The sequence below is a fragment of the Drosophila rhopaloa genome, unplaced genomic scaffold (assembly GCF_018152115.1).
Source record: "Drosophila rhopaloa isolate 14029-0021.01 unplaced genomic scaffold, ASM1815211v1 contig_115, whole genome shotgun sequence".
Lineage (NCBI taxonomy): Eukaryota > Metazoa > Arthropoda > Insecta > Diptera > Drosophilidae > Drosophila > Drosophila rhopaloa.
Genome location: NW_025334990.1, coordinates 5234106 through 5248932, shown reverse-complemented (window position 1 = coordinate 5248932; position 14827 = coordinate 5234106). Strand labels below are relative to the sequence as shown.

Here is a 14827-nt window from a genome sequence, read left to right as displayed (position 1 = left end):
CAAAATAAATATGTAGCAATTTTTTAGTTAAGGAAAAACTGTAATAATTAGGGATCGGGAAATAGTTGAAACTTAAGTTTTTTAGCAGATTATTAAGTTACGTGGGCTTTGCAATTTAACATCGTTTATTTTTAATTATCTTGCCAGTACAACAAGTAACACTAAATCGATCTAAATTTTAAGCGTTATCGAATACTTGTTATCGATTTTTTTTGGCACATGTGCGCTGGACAAAACTTCGTAGTTGGATAACAATTTAGTTGGCCAAAACAAAAGTAACAAGTATCAACAAGATGTCAGTACGAGCGATGGGAGTGCTGGGTCAGGCGTGCCGCTTCAGCCGCTTTGCCCGAGTTCTGAGGCAGAGCAACCGATCCGCCCCAGCAGCTCTTAATCTCGCCCTGGGATCTCAGCGATCGCCGGCCGGTAAGTCTCTAAACTAGCCCTTATGTTCGAGCGAAGGGAATCTAAAGCTTGCATAACATCCATCGATCCATTTGCAGCCGTCTCGCTCCGTCGCTTCTCCACGGAGACCAAGAAGGCGTCGGATTCAGTGGTGGACAAACACGAGTTCCAGGCTGAGACACGGCAGTTACTAGACATTGTGGCCCGCTCCCTGTACTCTGATCATGAAGTCTTTGTGCGGGAGCTCATCTCTAATGCCAGCGATGCGCTGGAGAAATTCCGGTACACCTCGCTGAGCGCCGGGGGCGAGAATCTGGCTGGCAAGGACCGGCCGCTAGAGATTCGCATCACCACCGACAAACCACAGATGCAGCTGATCATCCAAGACACCGGCATCGGCATGACCAAGGAAGAACTGGTGAGCAACCTGGGCACCATCGCACGCAGTGGTTCGAAGCAGTTTTTGGAGCAGATGAAAGGCAACCAGCAGGCAGCCACCTCTGAGGCTTCCTCCAACATTATCGGCCAGTTTGGCGTGGGCTTCTACTCGTCCTTCATCGTGGCCAACAAGGTGGAGGTGTTCACAAGGGCAGCTGCGCCCGATGCTCCCGGTTTGCGGTGGTCCACGGATGGCAGCGGCTCATATGAGATCGAAGAGGTCCCGGACGTTGAGCTAGGCACACGTATCGTGCTCCATCTGAAGACCGACTGCAGAGAGTACGCGGACGAGGAGAGGATACAGGCCGTAATAAAGAAGTACAGCAACTTCGTGGGCTCGCCCATCTTGCTGAACGGAAAGCAGGCTAACGAGATCAAGCCCTTGTGGCTGCTTGAGCCCCAGAGCATCAGCAAGGAGCAGCACACCGACTTCTACCGCTTTATTAGCAACAGCTTTGATGTTCCACGCTTTACTTTGCACTATAACGCCGACGTGCCTTTGAGCATCCACGCACTGCTATATTTCCCAGAGGGAAAGCCGGGCTTATTCGAAATGTCCCGGGACGGAAACACCGGCGTTGCCCTGTACACGAGAAAGGTGCTGATCCAGTCCAAGACCGAGCATCTCCTGCCCAAGTGGCTGCGCTTCGTGAAGGGCGTCGTTGACTCGGAGGACATTCCTCTTAACTTAAGCCGCGAGCTACTCCAAAACAGCAGCCTGATCCGGAAACTGTCTAGTGTTATATCCACCCGCGTCATCCGTTTCCTGCAGGAGCGATCCAAAAAGCAGCCGGAGGAGTACGAGTCCTTCTACCGTGATTACGGGCTCTTCCTGAAAGAGGGCATCGTAACTTCCAACGATCCGTCCGAGAAGGAAGAAATTGCAAAGCTACTGCGGTTTGAGTCCTCCAAGTCGGAGACCGCCAGTGGCCGCATGTCATTGGACGAGTACTACAACACCGTTCCTGCTGATCAAAAGAATATCTACTACTTGGCGGCGCCCAACCGCGTTCTTGCCGAATCCTCACCCTACTACGAAAGCCTCAAAAAGCGAAACGAGCTGGTGCTCTTCTGTTATGAGCCCTACGATGAGCTGGTACTCATGCAGCTGGGTAAGTACAAGAGCAAGAAGCTCGTCTCCGTGGAGAAGGAAATGCGCGAAGAGTCCAAGGAGTCGTCGACAGCCACGGACTTTGGCGAGGGCAGCTTGCTGCGCTCAGAGCTGGATAACTTGATTCCCTGGCTCGAGGAGGAGCTAAAGGGCCAGGTGATTAAGGTAAAAGCTACTTCCCGCCTGGATAGCCACCCTTGTGTCATCACAGTAGAGGAGATGGCTGCCGCTCGTCATTTCATCCGCACCCAGAGTCACCAGGTCCCGGAAGAGAATCGATTTGCCTTGCTTCAGCCAGAGCTGGAGATCAACCCGAAGTAAGTAGTGCTAGTTTTCCTGCATTTATTGCTTTAATAACCTACTCCACTCTATTAAAGACACCCCATCATCAAGAAACTAAACAAGCTCCGCGAGACCGAAAAGGATCTTGCCCAACTTATCGCCAAGCAGCTCTTCGCAAACGCCATGGTGGGCGCCGGTCTCGCGGAGGATCCCCGCATGCTGCTGACTAACATGAACTCGCTGCTTTCACGGGCGCTGGATAAATACTAGGATAGACAGCGCAGTGAAAATCTACCGACTATCTTATATTAACTTGTGTTTAGTTAGTTTAATTATATCTTTAAAAATAGTCATAACAATAAATACAAGTCGTTGTTATGGCACTAGGATATTGGAATTATTAAAAATATATTATTCTATGGCAGTAAACAAAAATTATTGGCCCACATTATTATAACTAGGATATATACTATACTATATAAAAAAATAAGGGACGGTCCATATCGGACCGGCCATGTTCTTTTTTATTTTAGTAAAGTGATAAATCTTCGCTCAATTCGCCATTGAAAATTTACCAAATTTTGTTGCAATAAGAAAAAAAGAGTTTACCGCCTGTTTTAATGCAATTCTTTTAAGAAAAACATAATTAAATTGATTGTATTATAAAAGTAAACAAATTTTATTATTGTGTTATTTTTAAATGTGAGAAAGTGGTATTTTTTAATTGTATTTTCGTCTAATGGTAGCTCTTTTCAAAGTTTTGACTTTTGCTATCTGGCAACTCTGGCCCGAAATATCGCAAGCAATCCGCCCCCGTGACTAAAGTTTATAAAAGCAAAGCAGAATAACTCGTTAGTGTTCAGTATCCGATCCGCGCTTTTAAGCAGCAGCCAGCAGTAACCCGAAGAGGCCAGCCACAGAGCAGCGAATTGCTTTAAATTAGATTTCTAATCACGTGAGTGAAAAGCTAAGTCAAAAGATTGGCGGTCATGTGAGGCTCGCGCTGCAAAAAAAATTCCTGGGCTGCGATAAAACATGCTGCTAATGCGACAACTTTAGTTTCAACTAAGTTCAATCAGCGAGGAAAAAATTGTACAATATTTTTTGCCACGACATACACACACACAGGCAAGCAGCTCGGAGCCACTGGCAATGAGATCGCTTGTGGGTGTGCGTTTTGCGCGGAGGGCAAAGAAAGAGAACAGGCATAAGGCTGCTTAAAAACATGTGAAAATCTCAAAGTTTAACTTTAGCAAAACCAAGAAAACGAAGTTTTCATCAACTCCCATGTGATTGTGTGTGCGTGTGTAATTTTCCAGAACGTTGTCATTGCCAATTGGACTTACTTTCCGTTCATGTGAGCACCTTCTGTCATGCGCTCACTCTCTCACGCACACAAGCACATGACACACCACACACAAGCCAAAGCAAAGCCAATAATCCGACGAGTAGTCGCTTCTCGCTCGCCCTCTCATGGCTCTCTCCCAGTTTTGGTATCTCGCTCGCTTTGCTCGCTCACGATTAAAAAGTATATTTAAGTATATTTCATGAGCGGCCACTCGCAATTCGTTCGTCGTCGCAGCAGCATTGGTCGCAGAGCAGCGTAAAATACCCCACGTATATAGCACATATATTGTACATATAATAAAAATACTTTGTTTCGACTTGAAGCAACGCATACATATAACAAACGCGCATAACATTCAGCCGTGCAAAACGCCGAACAAAAACTACCGTGCAATAAGCAGCAGCAGCGAAACGAATTAAAATCTCGATTTTTTCGATCATTTGTAGCCCAAAAAACACACAACAAACAAAGCAAAATGTCTTCTGAAGTGAGCAGCGACAACCCCATCTATGGCCCCTTCTTCGGAGTTATGGGCGCCGCCTCCGCCATCATCTTCTCGGGTAAGTTTCAATCGGAACCAGGACCGGACCTTCTGGAGTAGAATTAAGGATGCCATGCCCATGACGTGAAAAATCGAACATTTTGTGTGGCGTAAATGGTAGAATAGGAAGAAGAAGAGCGTGGAGCCACCGTGTGGGTGTGCGGGTCTTTGTAGGTGGTAGTAACGCGAAATAGCGGCAAGTGTAGACAAATTGTGTAGGGACACGGCCTGACCCACACAAAGGGAGCGATTTGCTCATGTGTGTGCGCGTGACCAGCAGAAAATGTAACGTGCTTCAGGCTGCCAAACTGGCAATTGAAACAGAAAATGTTCCCCTTTATTTACAATTTGTAGACTTAGCAATTTTAATTGCACTTCTTTCGCAGTGGCAAAGTTTAAAAAAGAAATTTCGCCTTTTCAGCATGCTAAAAACGGCATTACTCATACACACACACATGCTAGCAGAGCGAGAGCACAATCGCTCTCTTGAGCGATGCGCACTCTCGCACTTGGTGGCATTGAGCACGTTTGTATGAGTGCGAGAACAGTAACCGTTTTTGGTGAAGTTTATGAAACGCGCTTTCCCTTTCTCACAACAGTCACAAGACCGATGGGAAGTGTTGCCATATTAAAGTTTTTTTCTTCATTTTTTTTTATTGGCTGGCATAATAGACCAGAAACCCTAAAAAAAAAAAAATTGTAATCATGGCTTTATAACTTCACCAGCCCAATTGTGATCACATTTACTTTTCGATCAATTTATAAACAGAATAAGCTCAGAAGTTTTTGGTTCGGCTTCGTAATCACATGCCCAAATAACACTTTTCCAAATTAGCTGACAAATTATGGCCAACTTTAAGATCTTTTGTTTGGTATCGGTAATCACATGCCCAAATCGTAAACTGCATGATCAATCGACTTCCAGGCCTCATCACATGGCTAGCTGACGATCGTTTCCAGTGGCTTATCATAGCCACTCATTTGCAGTTACCCCGCTGATAAGTGGCTTATTTACCAATTGACTTGGTCCAGATAAGATAGCAAGTACCCAAGCAAGTGTCGCAAGACGAACTTAAGGCGTTATATGAGAAAAAAGCACGCGCTGCCTTTTAGGAGAGCCAACTTTGGGCTGCCCACACTGCCTTTAACTAATTTCAACCCATATGTGACGCAATCCTTATGTCATGCCTTGTAACTTGTCTTGTGATTTGCGCCTGACACCCCCATCCCCGATACTCTGTTTTGATAGTGAAGAAGAATGCTTTCCTGCCGTGTTTACCTGTCCCATTATCATTGCTCAACGTCTACAAAGCTATCTGAATTCAAGACTGCTTATGCAATTTGAGTCAACAGCATAAATCAATTTTCAGCTTAACTTTTATTTTATCAACAGTAACAGTGCGGCTGATCTGGCAACGCCGTGTTGACGATCACATGAGTGCTAGAGAATGAGAGTTTTGCTCCCGCTCTCCCAGTCTCTTTCAGCTGGCAACTGCAGTTATTTTTTTTTGCTGACGGATATACTGACTCACTGCACTGCGAACAATGGGCGTTGCTTTGAGCTGCGGCTTATCAGCATTTGCCACTTGGAATGCTGGCATGGCCCACATCCTTGTCTCGCACTGGGCTAAAAATACCCAAGTGCCACGAAAATCCTTCACACAATGACATTCAGCTCCAGCATACTCAAACACACACTCCTACATTTGCCTGCGCAATCGCAGTAGCGAGAATAGTAGTAGATATATACAGAGAATAGTAGTAGCCTAGTAAATTATGTAAAACTGGTATTGTTAACGCATAATTTGTAGTCGCACGTGACGATTTTCCATCATATTGGAAAACCGTTCACCCCGAAGTCCCCATTCTTGTAATACTTTGGCACAAACACACAACAAAAAATAATTGCTGTAATGCTGTGTTAGTAGGCCCACGTCATATCTTTGTAAGTCATTTTAATCAATGAATGGGAAGATTCCAACATTGAGCACCCTATATCGAAGGTACCGCCTAAAATCAACTGGGGGGGCTTATCTTATCTTCTTGTTTCCACGGCAGAATTCTCGCCACATGCATGAAAGATAAAACAAAACAAACAGACACCTGCAGCAGTAGTTTTTCTATTAAGAAAGGAATGTCTGACTTTAACTTGGTTTAACAAAAGTTCGCCTCTATTTTCATCGATCTCTCTCACATTTTTTCTGTTTTCTGCTCACTCAACTGTGACGCCTTCAATTTGTTTTTGTTTTGTTGGAATATTTTTTTTCGCTTGATGCTGTGTTTTGCCAGCTCTTGCTATCTCCCCCATTTTATAATTATCTTTGAATTTGCTGTTGTTGCTGACTCTTATTCTTATTCCGTTCCCGCATCTTCCTCTTATTCTCGATTCCCTGTTTTTTTTTTTATTTGTTATTTAAACGCCCACTGAATTGTCTGCGATGCCGTCTGTCGCTTGAAAAATGCCATGTACTCAAGTGTGGGGCTGTTCAAAATATTTAAAATGTATAGCAGGAGAGGAAGCAGGTAAAAGGCGAAACAAGTCAATGCCATTAGAGCTGTTTCAGTTATTATTTGTGAATTTTAATGCGGCGGCAATACAGCTGAAAAAGTGTCAATGCCAGAGTGAAATACAGTTACAGTCGTGGTGTATACAGACTGGCCCACCTGCCAGCTGCACGCATGATTTTAGCCTAAACAGATACAAAATAAGCGATTTAATATAAAAAGAACCTTTATAATCATATATTATGATTCATATTCACATTTTTTCTTGTAAGATAGGCTCGAGGGTAAAGTGTGTATCCCCGCTGGTAATAAAACTCTTGGCTTTAATATTCTGCTCAGCTCGGTATTACATGGCGTAACGATCAGAGGAAAAAGTACTGGGTCAATAGCCTAAGTCACTCGCTTTCATTTTGTTTCTCAATGAATTTTCGCTTTAATAATGCCATTTCAAGAAATGCGGGCCACAAACGCACTACATTATTTCTGTACTTGTGGTTCGGAGAGTTCGATTTTTGTGGAAATGTGTGCGTGCGCTTGTGACGACAGCCTCGACCTCATAGATATCTATGTATTCATGCTAGACGCGTGGATATCTCTTGTTGCTATAAGAAATGGCTTATTCAAGTTCGTTCTGGTTTTTTTCATTACCATTTCCCACCACTTTTCCTGTTCTGTGACGTAGACAGCATTCATTTAGCAAAGTTATGTTGATTTTAGAAGATTCAGGGCACTCTTTATTGGAATCAAAAGTCATTTCCCTTCCTGTAGATTAAATATCAGTCATATCTTGGCTTGGGGCGGAAAATAAGTAATTAACATGGAATCACATGATGGGGGATATTTGCTCTCCCGCTCCGTCAACTTTGAATACACCCATATTGAATATGTGTGAGCGTGCGATTTAATTCGATTTATCAGTCATCTCACATAGTACACACACACGAACAAACCGTTGACCGTCATATAAAACTGGTTTTGTACTTCAATTAATGTACCATCAATACACACAATATGTAGAATCTGGGTTTACCTTCTCAATTGGCACCGATCTGATCCACCTGCCCCCCTCATTCGTTAGCTGTTGTGTAAACTTTAGCTTATCAAAATTTGCCCCGACTTTATAAGAGAAATAGTAATAAAACTCGCCGATTTGAGAGAGAGAGCGGGACGTTGGAATGTGAGCGAAGCAAGTTGGTATTGCTCTCCAACTGAAACTCAACTCTGAGCGATGAGTGCCACTTTTGCGGGTGGGGAATTCGGGGGTTTTTCCATCAAATAACGTCAGTTATGGGCGATCATGTGACTGCTAACTGTTACGCTCGCAGCCAGAGTTGGAGCAATTGATAGCCAAACTTATTTGGGTGCCCATCGCTTAAAATGTTAAGCAAATTAGTGGTTACATAATGTTATGGAATGACAGTTTTAATATTCTCACTTAATTAGGAATGAAAATCTCGAGGAAGAAAAGGAAGAGAAAACATTTTAACTAAGCTTTACACCCTATACACTTCCAGAATTATCAAGTCTAATTCCCAAAACTGGTTAAAAAATTTGAACCTAGAAACGAGATTTCCACTAAAAAATTAACATTCGGATGTTATCGTTTACACATACACTGCTATATATATATATCTGTAAAAACTCGTATAGTAATATGTAATTTAACCTTAAATTCTGAACGGTTTTGAATAAAATTTAAAGTAGTTTTTATTTCAAAAAGAGAGCATATTTTTAAATGGGGTTTCTATCGATTTATTTATATGAAAGTATTAGTATAGTAAATAGATGGAGTAATAAACTAAAACATTCGTATTAATATGCTCTATTCGAATCTCTTCCTTAGCTCTGGGCGCTGCTTATGGCACTGCTAAGTCTGGTACCGGTATTGCTGCCATGTCAGTGATGCGTCCTGAACTGATCATGAAATCCATCATTCCTGTGGTCATGGCGGGTATCATTGCCATTTACGGCCTGGTGGTGGCTGTGCTTATTGCCGGCGCGCTGGAAGAGCCCGCAAAGTACTCACTATACAGGTTAATATCATTTTATTTATCCCGATCGATTCAAATTACTAACTATGCCGATCTATAGGGGCTTCATTCACTTGGGAGCCGGTTTGGCGGTGGGCTTCTCTGGTCTGGCAGCCGGTTTTGCGATCGGCATCGTGGGAGACGCCGGTGTCCGTGGCACAGCACAGCAGCCTAGACTGTTCGTCGGCATGATCCTGATTCTCATCTTCGCCGAGGTGTTGGGTCTCTACGGCTTGATTGTGGCCATTTACCTGTACACGAAATAAATCAATCAATGCAAACACACAACAACAAATAGACAAACGGCGCCCAGCAATCAACAACAGCCACAACAACATCAACAGCAGCAGCTTCAACAGAAGCAGGTAAAATTGTGTCCAACCAGCGAGCAAAATGCAACTTCCAACATGCAACATTGACCATAGCAGTGCATGTGCGGGGCAACCGACGAGGGGCCGTTTGTACATAGCAAGAACAACAAAAACCAGCCCTGCCGGGCTGCAGGATTTCCGCCATGCACTGCTCAGTGTTGGCCGCTAATTGCACCTGTTGCTCAGTTCACCTCGATTTGCTGGCGCGTGGTTTAGCTTAGTTATTTTCCGTTCAAAATCAGTCTTAAACACGAGGAAAACAATTTGCCGTTAAGTTCATAAAGTTGTAATAATTATGATTTTTGCTATATCAAGAAATCCTTCTCTTTTACTTATTATTTTTGCGCTCCACAATTTTGTGTGCTCTTTGTTATTTGTTTTTTCCATTATTATTATTAAATAATGTTTAGTGTATATGTAAAGTTCGTTAAACAAAAAGAAAAAATTGTAAAGAAATCAACAACCAACAATTGTCAGAAGAAACTTTGTACATTTGCATTGAGCCTGACGCGGCTGCAACAAAATCAGATCAACAAATTTAGCGAAAGGGCCAGACAACAACAAAAACAAACAAGCAGCAACAACACCATTAATGCTTCCGCCCGCTACCATCCGGCGCGGCAACGTACCGCTCTCGTTAGCTGCCCACTGTTTGGGCGCGCCCCGCCCCCCGAATTCGGAGGGCGGGATGGAAGCTCACTACAGCGGTCGCTAGAGAGTTGTTGCTGGACGGTTAGGCGGGAAGCAAACGCTTGGCAATACTTTAACGTCAACTGCGGAAACCAACTACATGCAATCATTCAAAACACACACACACAAAACCAACACACACACATACAAATGTAACTAAGTCCTATGTTTATTTTTAATTATTGTTCAATTCTAAGAATAATATATTAAAAATTAATAATAATAAATTATATATATAATTATGATTTTTTGTGATAAGAAAAAGATGGTAATACAAACAATTACGGTATTGATATACATAATATATACAAAATATATATATTTAAACAAGAACAAGAAATCATAAACAATTATACATATTAACATGAAAAAGTTGTTATAAAACGTACGAAACAATACAAATCAAGTGTATGAATGTAATGCGACAAACTGAAAAAACGAAATACTGCAAAACAACAACCACAACACACAATTTTTCCGCTGTTATTGTATAGTAAAGAAAATATTATATATATAAAATATATATTATGTATAAAATATTAACAAAAAATTGTAGTAGCAAAATTATAAACCAACAAACAAGAATACCAACAACAAAAGTCGTGCAAGCAGAACCCAAAAAAGCGTATATGAATGTTGCAAATGAAACTCATACCAACAACAGCATTTGCAACACGAAATCTACGAGAAAAATCCAACAAAAAAAATTGTAAAATCCCAACAAATTAGAAGTTATAAGCAGCAATCAAAACCGAACCAAACAACACCAAATCGTCATGTATAGTGGCATTAGACAAATAACATCAATTTGAAGGGAGGCCAGAGAAGCGGAACGATCCCATCCCGAGAAGCTAGCACACTACATCGCCCGTTGGACGCCGATGCATTCATGATGCTGAGAATGCGGAGGAGCTCAACCCGTGCGGTGGTGCCATCTTCCCGGAACTGCGGTCGCTCCGCCTGCAGCCGCCTCCCGATCCCTACAACTGAAAATATACACGAATTATTGTTGTTATTTGTTTAATTTGCAAGCACCCGACATCACTAATCCTATACATGTAATCGATGGCGAGGTTTTAGAAACTGTAACTGTGTATTCGAAACAACATATAAAGCAAGCAAACAACCATCAACAACAACAGACATTGTATGAAATAAATTGTAATTTCTAATTTCCAAAAAAATGAACGTTGTTTCTATTAATTTATGGGTGGGGTTATTAAAAGTATTCCCTAAAATCGGCTGAAAACAGTTAATAATTATAAAATTAATAGAATAGCTTACTTTGACATGACAAATTTTATTTAAAGCTACTAATGAAAGTAGATTGGCTAGTAGTTCGATCATTAAAAATTTTCCTATATGTTTTTTTTTTAAGAACTCAGATCTAGTTTAAAAAACCAATCCAATTACTCTTAAAAGAAGTTTTGGACCGTCTTAGCTTAACATCGTTTTACGTTTTTGTGTTAAATCATTAAAATTTCTTAACCGTTGTAATTTTAGGCTAGTGGGAACAATCTTCCATTATCGTCATACGATCAATACTTACCTAATGTCACAATAATTTTCCTTGGCTTACTATTAAAAGCATATTATAAATGATTTAATGATTATAAAATAATCGTATTTTAATACGATTGAAGTCAGTTTGAAAAATGTTATTTACGTGGCTGGTTCTTCTGAGCAGTTGCTTCATTTGGCAAATGGTGAGATATTAAACTCAGTTTAGGATGAAACTAAACATCATTTTTTTTACCACGATAGACGGAGACCCAGTTGATTTATAGGCTTAACAAAATAGAATGCCAGGTAAATCAGTCGCGGGTATCTAACGTTTCTTGCCATGTGAAGGCAATTAATTGGAATATGGCGGTGGTGAACATGGATTGCTTCATGATTGTACCTTTGATAAAACCAGTTGTAAGGAAATATTAATATCTTGAAAGGATCGAGTGTGATCTCCTTTATATTTCAGGTTCGAGTACAGGTTTTTTGGAAGGACTACAGTAATCAGTACAAGCCATTTCTAGTCGATGTGACCGTCAATTTATGCGAAGTGATCGAAAGAAGGAACTTTATCCCCTATGGCGTCATTATCTGGAAACTTTTCAAGCGATTCACGAATGCTAACCATTCTTGTCCTTTTTCGGTATTACTGCAGTTTCAATTTCTGCTTCAGTAAAGGCCATTCGTTTTCTAACTGCAGGGCCAGCTTACCGCCCGTGACGGATATCTGGAAACCAGTCTTCTTCCGCCGTTTCCCCAAGGATTATACTTAATCAGTTTAGTATTCATGGATACCAATTCTACAAACAAGGACTATGTGGGCACTATGAAGTTCTTCCTTCAAGTAATGGAACAGATAAAAAGGAAGAAGAAACCCAGATCCTAGTTCCAGATCCATACTCCCCAAAAGCACGAACGGTTAGTACTTTTTTTAAAAGATTTAAAAGTACTTTTTCTTGCTTTTCTTTTATTTAATGCCTTGATCAAATTTATCAGAACGTTAAATTATATTGTTCAAACGCCTAAGTACTAATTTATTTTCCGCCATCAATTTAGGTTTCCATGAAAAAATTTCGCTATTGGAAACACTTATTTTAGATAGAGAAATTTTTGCTTGCATGGATCATCCCGAAAATGTATGGTGGAAGATGCTCTGAAGGATTCGGTCATTACGGTATTATCCGAACCTTTTTTTACTCAGTTTGCTAATGGATAAAAGTTCAAAAAACTCATTAAACCAATAAAACCAATGAAACCAATAAACAGTTTTCGACTCAATTAAACTTTGTAATTAAGAAGGCGATTGCAAAAAGCTTTTTAACTGTATAATAATGAATGCTTATTAAAAATATGGTATCAGCCCACGTTTTCCCCTTGTTTGTTTGTGTGTACTACTCGTGTATATATTCTCTACGGTTATCTGCCGACCTTTTCGCCTATCCGACGTTTTGGCAACACTTAACAAATAATATTTTTTCCACCAATTTAGTTTGACGTCGTTTTTCCTTTATTTGTTGAATCATAAAAATTTCTTATCCGTTATTATTTTAGGCTTGTCGGACCAATCTTCCATTCTCTTAAATCAATCTTCCATTCCATAAATATTTTAAATTAAATAGTATTGACTTAATGCCACAATAATGATCTTTGGCTTACCATTAAAAACATATTATAAATCAGTTGAATGAATGTAAAATAATTATATTTAAATACGGTTGTAGTCAGTTACAAAAATGTTATCGGCGTGGCTGGTGCTCCTGAGCAGTTTCTTTATTTGGCAAATGGTGAGATATGAAACTCAGTTTAGGATGAAAGTAAACATATATTTTTTACTACGATAGACGGAGACCCAGTTGATTTATAAGCTAAACAAAATGGAGTGTCAGGTAAATCAGTCGCGGGTGACTAACGTTTCTTGCCATGTGAAGGCAATTAATTGGAATATGGCAGTGGTGAACATGGATTGCTTTATGATTGTACCTTTGATAAAACCAGTTGTAAGGAAATACTAATGATCTTGAAAAGATCAGATGTGATAACTTTTATTTTTTAGATTCGAATACAGGTTTTTATGAAGGACTACAGTAATCAGTACAAACCATTTCTAGTCGACGTGACCGTCAAAATATGCGACGTGATCGAAAGAAGGAACTTTATCCCCTATGGCGTCATTACCTGGAAGCTCTTCAAGCGATTTACGAATGTGAACCACTCTTGCCCTTTTTCGGTATTTCTGCAGCTTTAACTTTTGCATCAGTAAATGTCATTCATTTTCTAACTGCAGGGACAGCTTACCGCCCGTGACGGATATCTGGAAACCAATCTCCTTCCGCCGTTTCCCCAAGGATTATATTTAATCAGTTTAATAGTCATGGATACCAATTCTACAAACAGGGACTATGTGGGCACAATGAAGTTCTTCCTTCAAGCCATGGAACAGATAAGAAGCAGGAAAAAACCCAGATCCTAGTTCCCCCCATATTCCAAAAAGCACTTTCCACCGAAACGGTTAGTAATTTTTCTTTTACAGATTGGAAACTGTGTGAGACAGATTTTTAAACGATTTTGTATTTCTATCAAACTTTATCATAAATAGTATTCCGGTTTTTTTTTATTTAATGCCTTGATAAAAGTTTTGGGAACTTTAAAGCAATTGCCACCTGGTGAAGTGTTATTCTTGTAAACCATTAGTTTCCTTCATACTACGCCCCTGCCTAACGGAAATGAAGATAGCCGACTTGTTAATATATTTGCACGAAAAAAATATCGCTTAGAATTATTGATTAGGAATATTTATTGTTGATTGAGAATTTTTTGCACGAAAAAACCTTGTAGACCAACCCGCAAATCTATGGTGAAAGGTGCTATGTGGCATTTGGGTATTACGTTATTATCCAAACCAAACTCTATTTTTACTTAGTTTTGTAGTGGATAAGTCAAATGTGTGTAATTAAAACAGTTAGACCTTTTATATAATTAACTAGAATTATAATTACAAATGTGAAAGCAATAAACAAAAGTTTCAAGTCTCTAGCTATTTTACTGGACTCGGGATCAGTATAAAAAGGACGGACATGGTTATATCAACTCGCAAGAATATATATTCATTAGGTGGCGGGAATGGACTCCTATTTTGGATAAGTTGGAACAAAAAGGATATAGTCGTCGGATCGAATAATTTTTTTAACATGATTTGTAAAGTGTAATGATAATTACTGTTAACCTGCGCGAATTAACTGAATAGTATGTCAAATATTTGACAGCTGCTAATGGGATATAGGCATCCGACTTTAACACTAAAGGTGTTGGTCCAAAAACTTTACTAGACAATTAGCAAGAAATACAAAAAGTCTTTAAAACAGCAGTGATCCAAAGTATGTTTTACCCAAAAGGCTTATTTCATTAGGCACCTATTTCTCCTTATAGTTTGAAAGTAAATTAAGGATTTTTTTATTTTTAAAAAAAATAACCATGTTTGCTTTTACTATGCCTTGTGACTTGTGGCTCTACTTACGTGCTTCCAACAACCTTCAGTGGGATCCTTAATCCTTGTTGCAAATTGTGACCTTCTGATGGAACCCCTGGCTAAAACCGAAATAA

The 14827-nt window shown here is 40.3% G+C and overlaps 4 protein-coding genes across 7 annotated transcripts; all 4 read left to right on the top strand.

Annotated features, from left to right (window-relative positions):
- The first annotated feature begins 195 nt into the window (after positions 1-195).
- On the top strand, positions 196-2625 carry LOC108053363 (heat shock protein 75 kDa, mitochondrial). The gene is made up of 3 exons (XM_017135977.1): positions 196-426; positions 504-2271; positions 2332-2625. The coding sequence occupies exons 1-3, from the start codon at positions 294-296 to the stop codon at positions 2504-2506; spliced, it is 2076 nt and encodes a 691-aa protein (XP_016991466.1). The 5' UTR covers positions 196-293; the 3' UTR covers positions 2507-2625.
- Positions 2626-3063: 438 nt separating this feature from the next.
- On the top strand, positions 3064-10905 carry LOC108053364 (V-type proton ATPase 16 kDa proteolipid subunit). Of its 3 annotated transcripts, none has more exons than XM_017135978.1 (4): positions 3064-3191; positions 4031-4144; positions 8474-8663; positions 8722-10905. In XM_017135978.1, exons 2-4 carry the CDS (start codon positions 4060-4062, stop codon positions 8924-8926), a joined length of 480 nt encoding a protein of 159 aa, XP_016991467.1. In that variant the 5' UTR covers positions 3064-3191; positions 4031-4059; the 3' UTR covers positions 8927-10905. The 3 variants fall into 3 exon arrangements, with proteins under 3 accessions (XP_016991467.1, XP_016991468.1, XP_016991469.1); XM_017135979.1 differs by lacking the exon at positions 3064-3191 and adding an exon at positions 3742-3853; XM_017135980.1 differs by lacking the exon at positions 3064-3191 and adding an exon at positions 3794-3871.
- Positions 10906-11376: 471 nt separating this feature from the next.
- On the top strand, positions 11377-12113 carry LOC108053353. 2 transcript variants are annotated; one of them, XM_017135967.1, is made up of 4 exons: positions 11377-11427; positions 11486-11641; positions 11697-11870; positions 11934-12113. In XM_017135967.1, exons 1-4 carry the CDS (start codon positions 11377-11379, stop codon positions 12111-12113), a joined length of 561 nt encoding a protein of 186 aa, XP_016991456.1. The 2 variants fall into 2 exon arrangements, with proteins under 2 accessions (XP_016991456.1, XP_016991455.1); XM_017135966.1 differs by having other exon boundaries at positions 11928-12113.
- An 847-nt stretch (positions 12114-12960) lies between these two features.
- On the top strand, positions 12961-13915 carry LOC108053330. Its single transcript, XM_017135938.1, has 4 exons — positions 12961-13011; positions 13069-13224; positions 13281-13454; positions 13512-13915. Exons 1-4 carry the CDS (start codon positions 12961-12963, stop codon positions 13695-13697), a joined length of 567 nt encoding a protein of 188 aa, XP_016991427.1. The 3' UTR covers positions 13698-13915.
- The last annotated feature ends 912 nt before the right edge of the window (positions 13916-14827 follow it).

What these genes read in the sequence shown, in the direction of transcription:
- LOC108053363 (XM_017135977.1), top strand. Translation starts at nt 294, where the DNA reads ATGTCAGTACGAGCGATGGGAGTGCTGGGTCAGGCGTGCCGCTTCAGC. An exon ending in ATCTCAGCGATCGCCGGCCG is followed by an intron (nt 427 to 503) that starts GTAAGTCTCTAA and finishes ATCCATTTGCAG; the next exon opens with CCGTCTCGCTCCGTCGCTTC. An exon ending in GAGCTGGAGATCAACCCGAA is followed by an intron (nt 2,272 to 2,331) that starts GTAAGTAGTGCT and finishes ACTCTATTAAAG; the next exon opens with ACACCCCATCATCAAGAAAC.
- LOC108053353 (XM_017135966.1), top strand. Translation starts at nt 11,377, where the DNA reads ATGTTATTTACGTGGCTGGTTCTTCTGAGCAGTTGCTTCATTTGGCAA. An exon ending in GTTGCTTCATTTGGCAAATG is followed by an intron (nt 11,428 to 11,485) that starts GTGAGATATTAA and finishes TTACCACGATAG; the next exon opens with ACGGAGACCCAGTTGATTTA. An exon ending in ACCATTCTTGTCCTTTTTCG is followed by an intron (nt 11,871 to 11,927) that starts GTATTACTGCAG and finishes TTCTAACTGCAG; the next exon opens with GGCCAGCTTACCGCCCGTGA.
- LOC108053330 (XM_017135938.1), top strand. Translation starts at nt 12,961, where the DNA reads ATGTTATCGGCGTGGCTGGTGCTCCTGAGCAGTTTCTTTATTTGGCAA. An exon ending in TACCTTTGATAAAACCAGTT is followed by an intron (nt 13,225 to 13,280) that starts GTAAGGAAATAC and finishes TTTATTTTTTAG; the next exon opens with ATTCGAATACAGGTTTTTAT. An exon ending in ACCACTCTTGCCCTTTTTCG is followed by an intron (nt 13,455 to 13,511) that starts GTATTTCTGCAG and finishes TTCTAACTGCAG; the next exon opens with GGACAGCTTACCGCCCGTGA.
- LOC108053364 (XM_017135978.1), top strand. Translation starts at nt 4,060, where the DNA reads ATGTCTTCTGAAGTGAGCAGCGACAACCCCATCTATGGCCCCTTCTTC. An exon ending in CTCCGCCATCATCTTCTCGG is followed by an intron (nt 4,145 to 8,473) that starts GTAAGTTTCAAT and finishes TCTCTTCCTTAG; the next exon opens with CTCTGGGCGCTGCTTATGGC. An exon ending in GCAAAGTACTCACTATACAG is followed by an intron (nt 8,664 to 8,721) that starts GTTAATATCATT and finishes GCCGATCTATAG; the next exon opens with GGGCTTCATTCACTTGGGAG.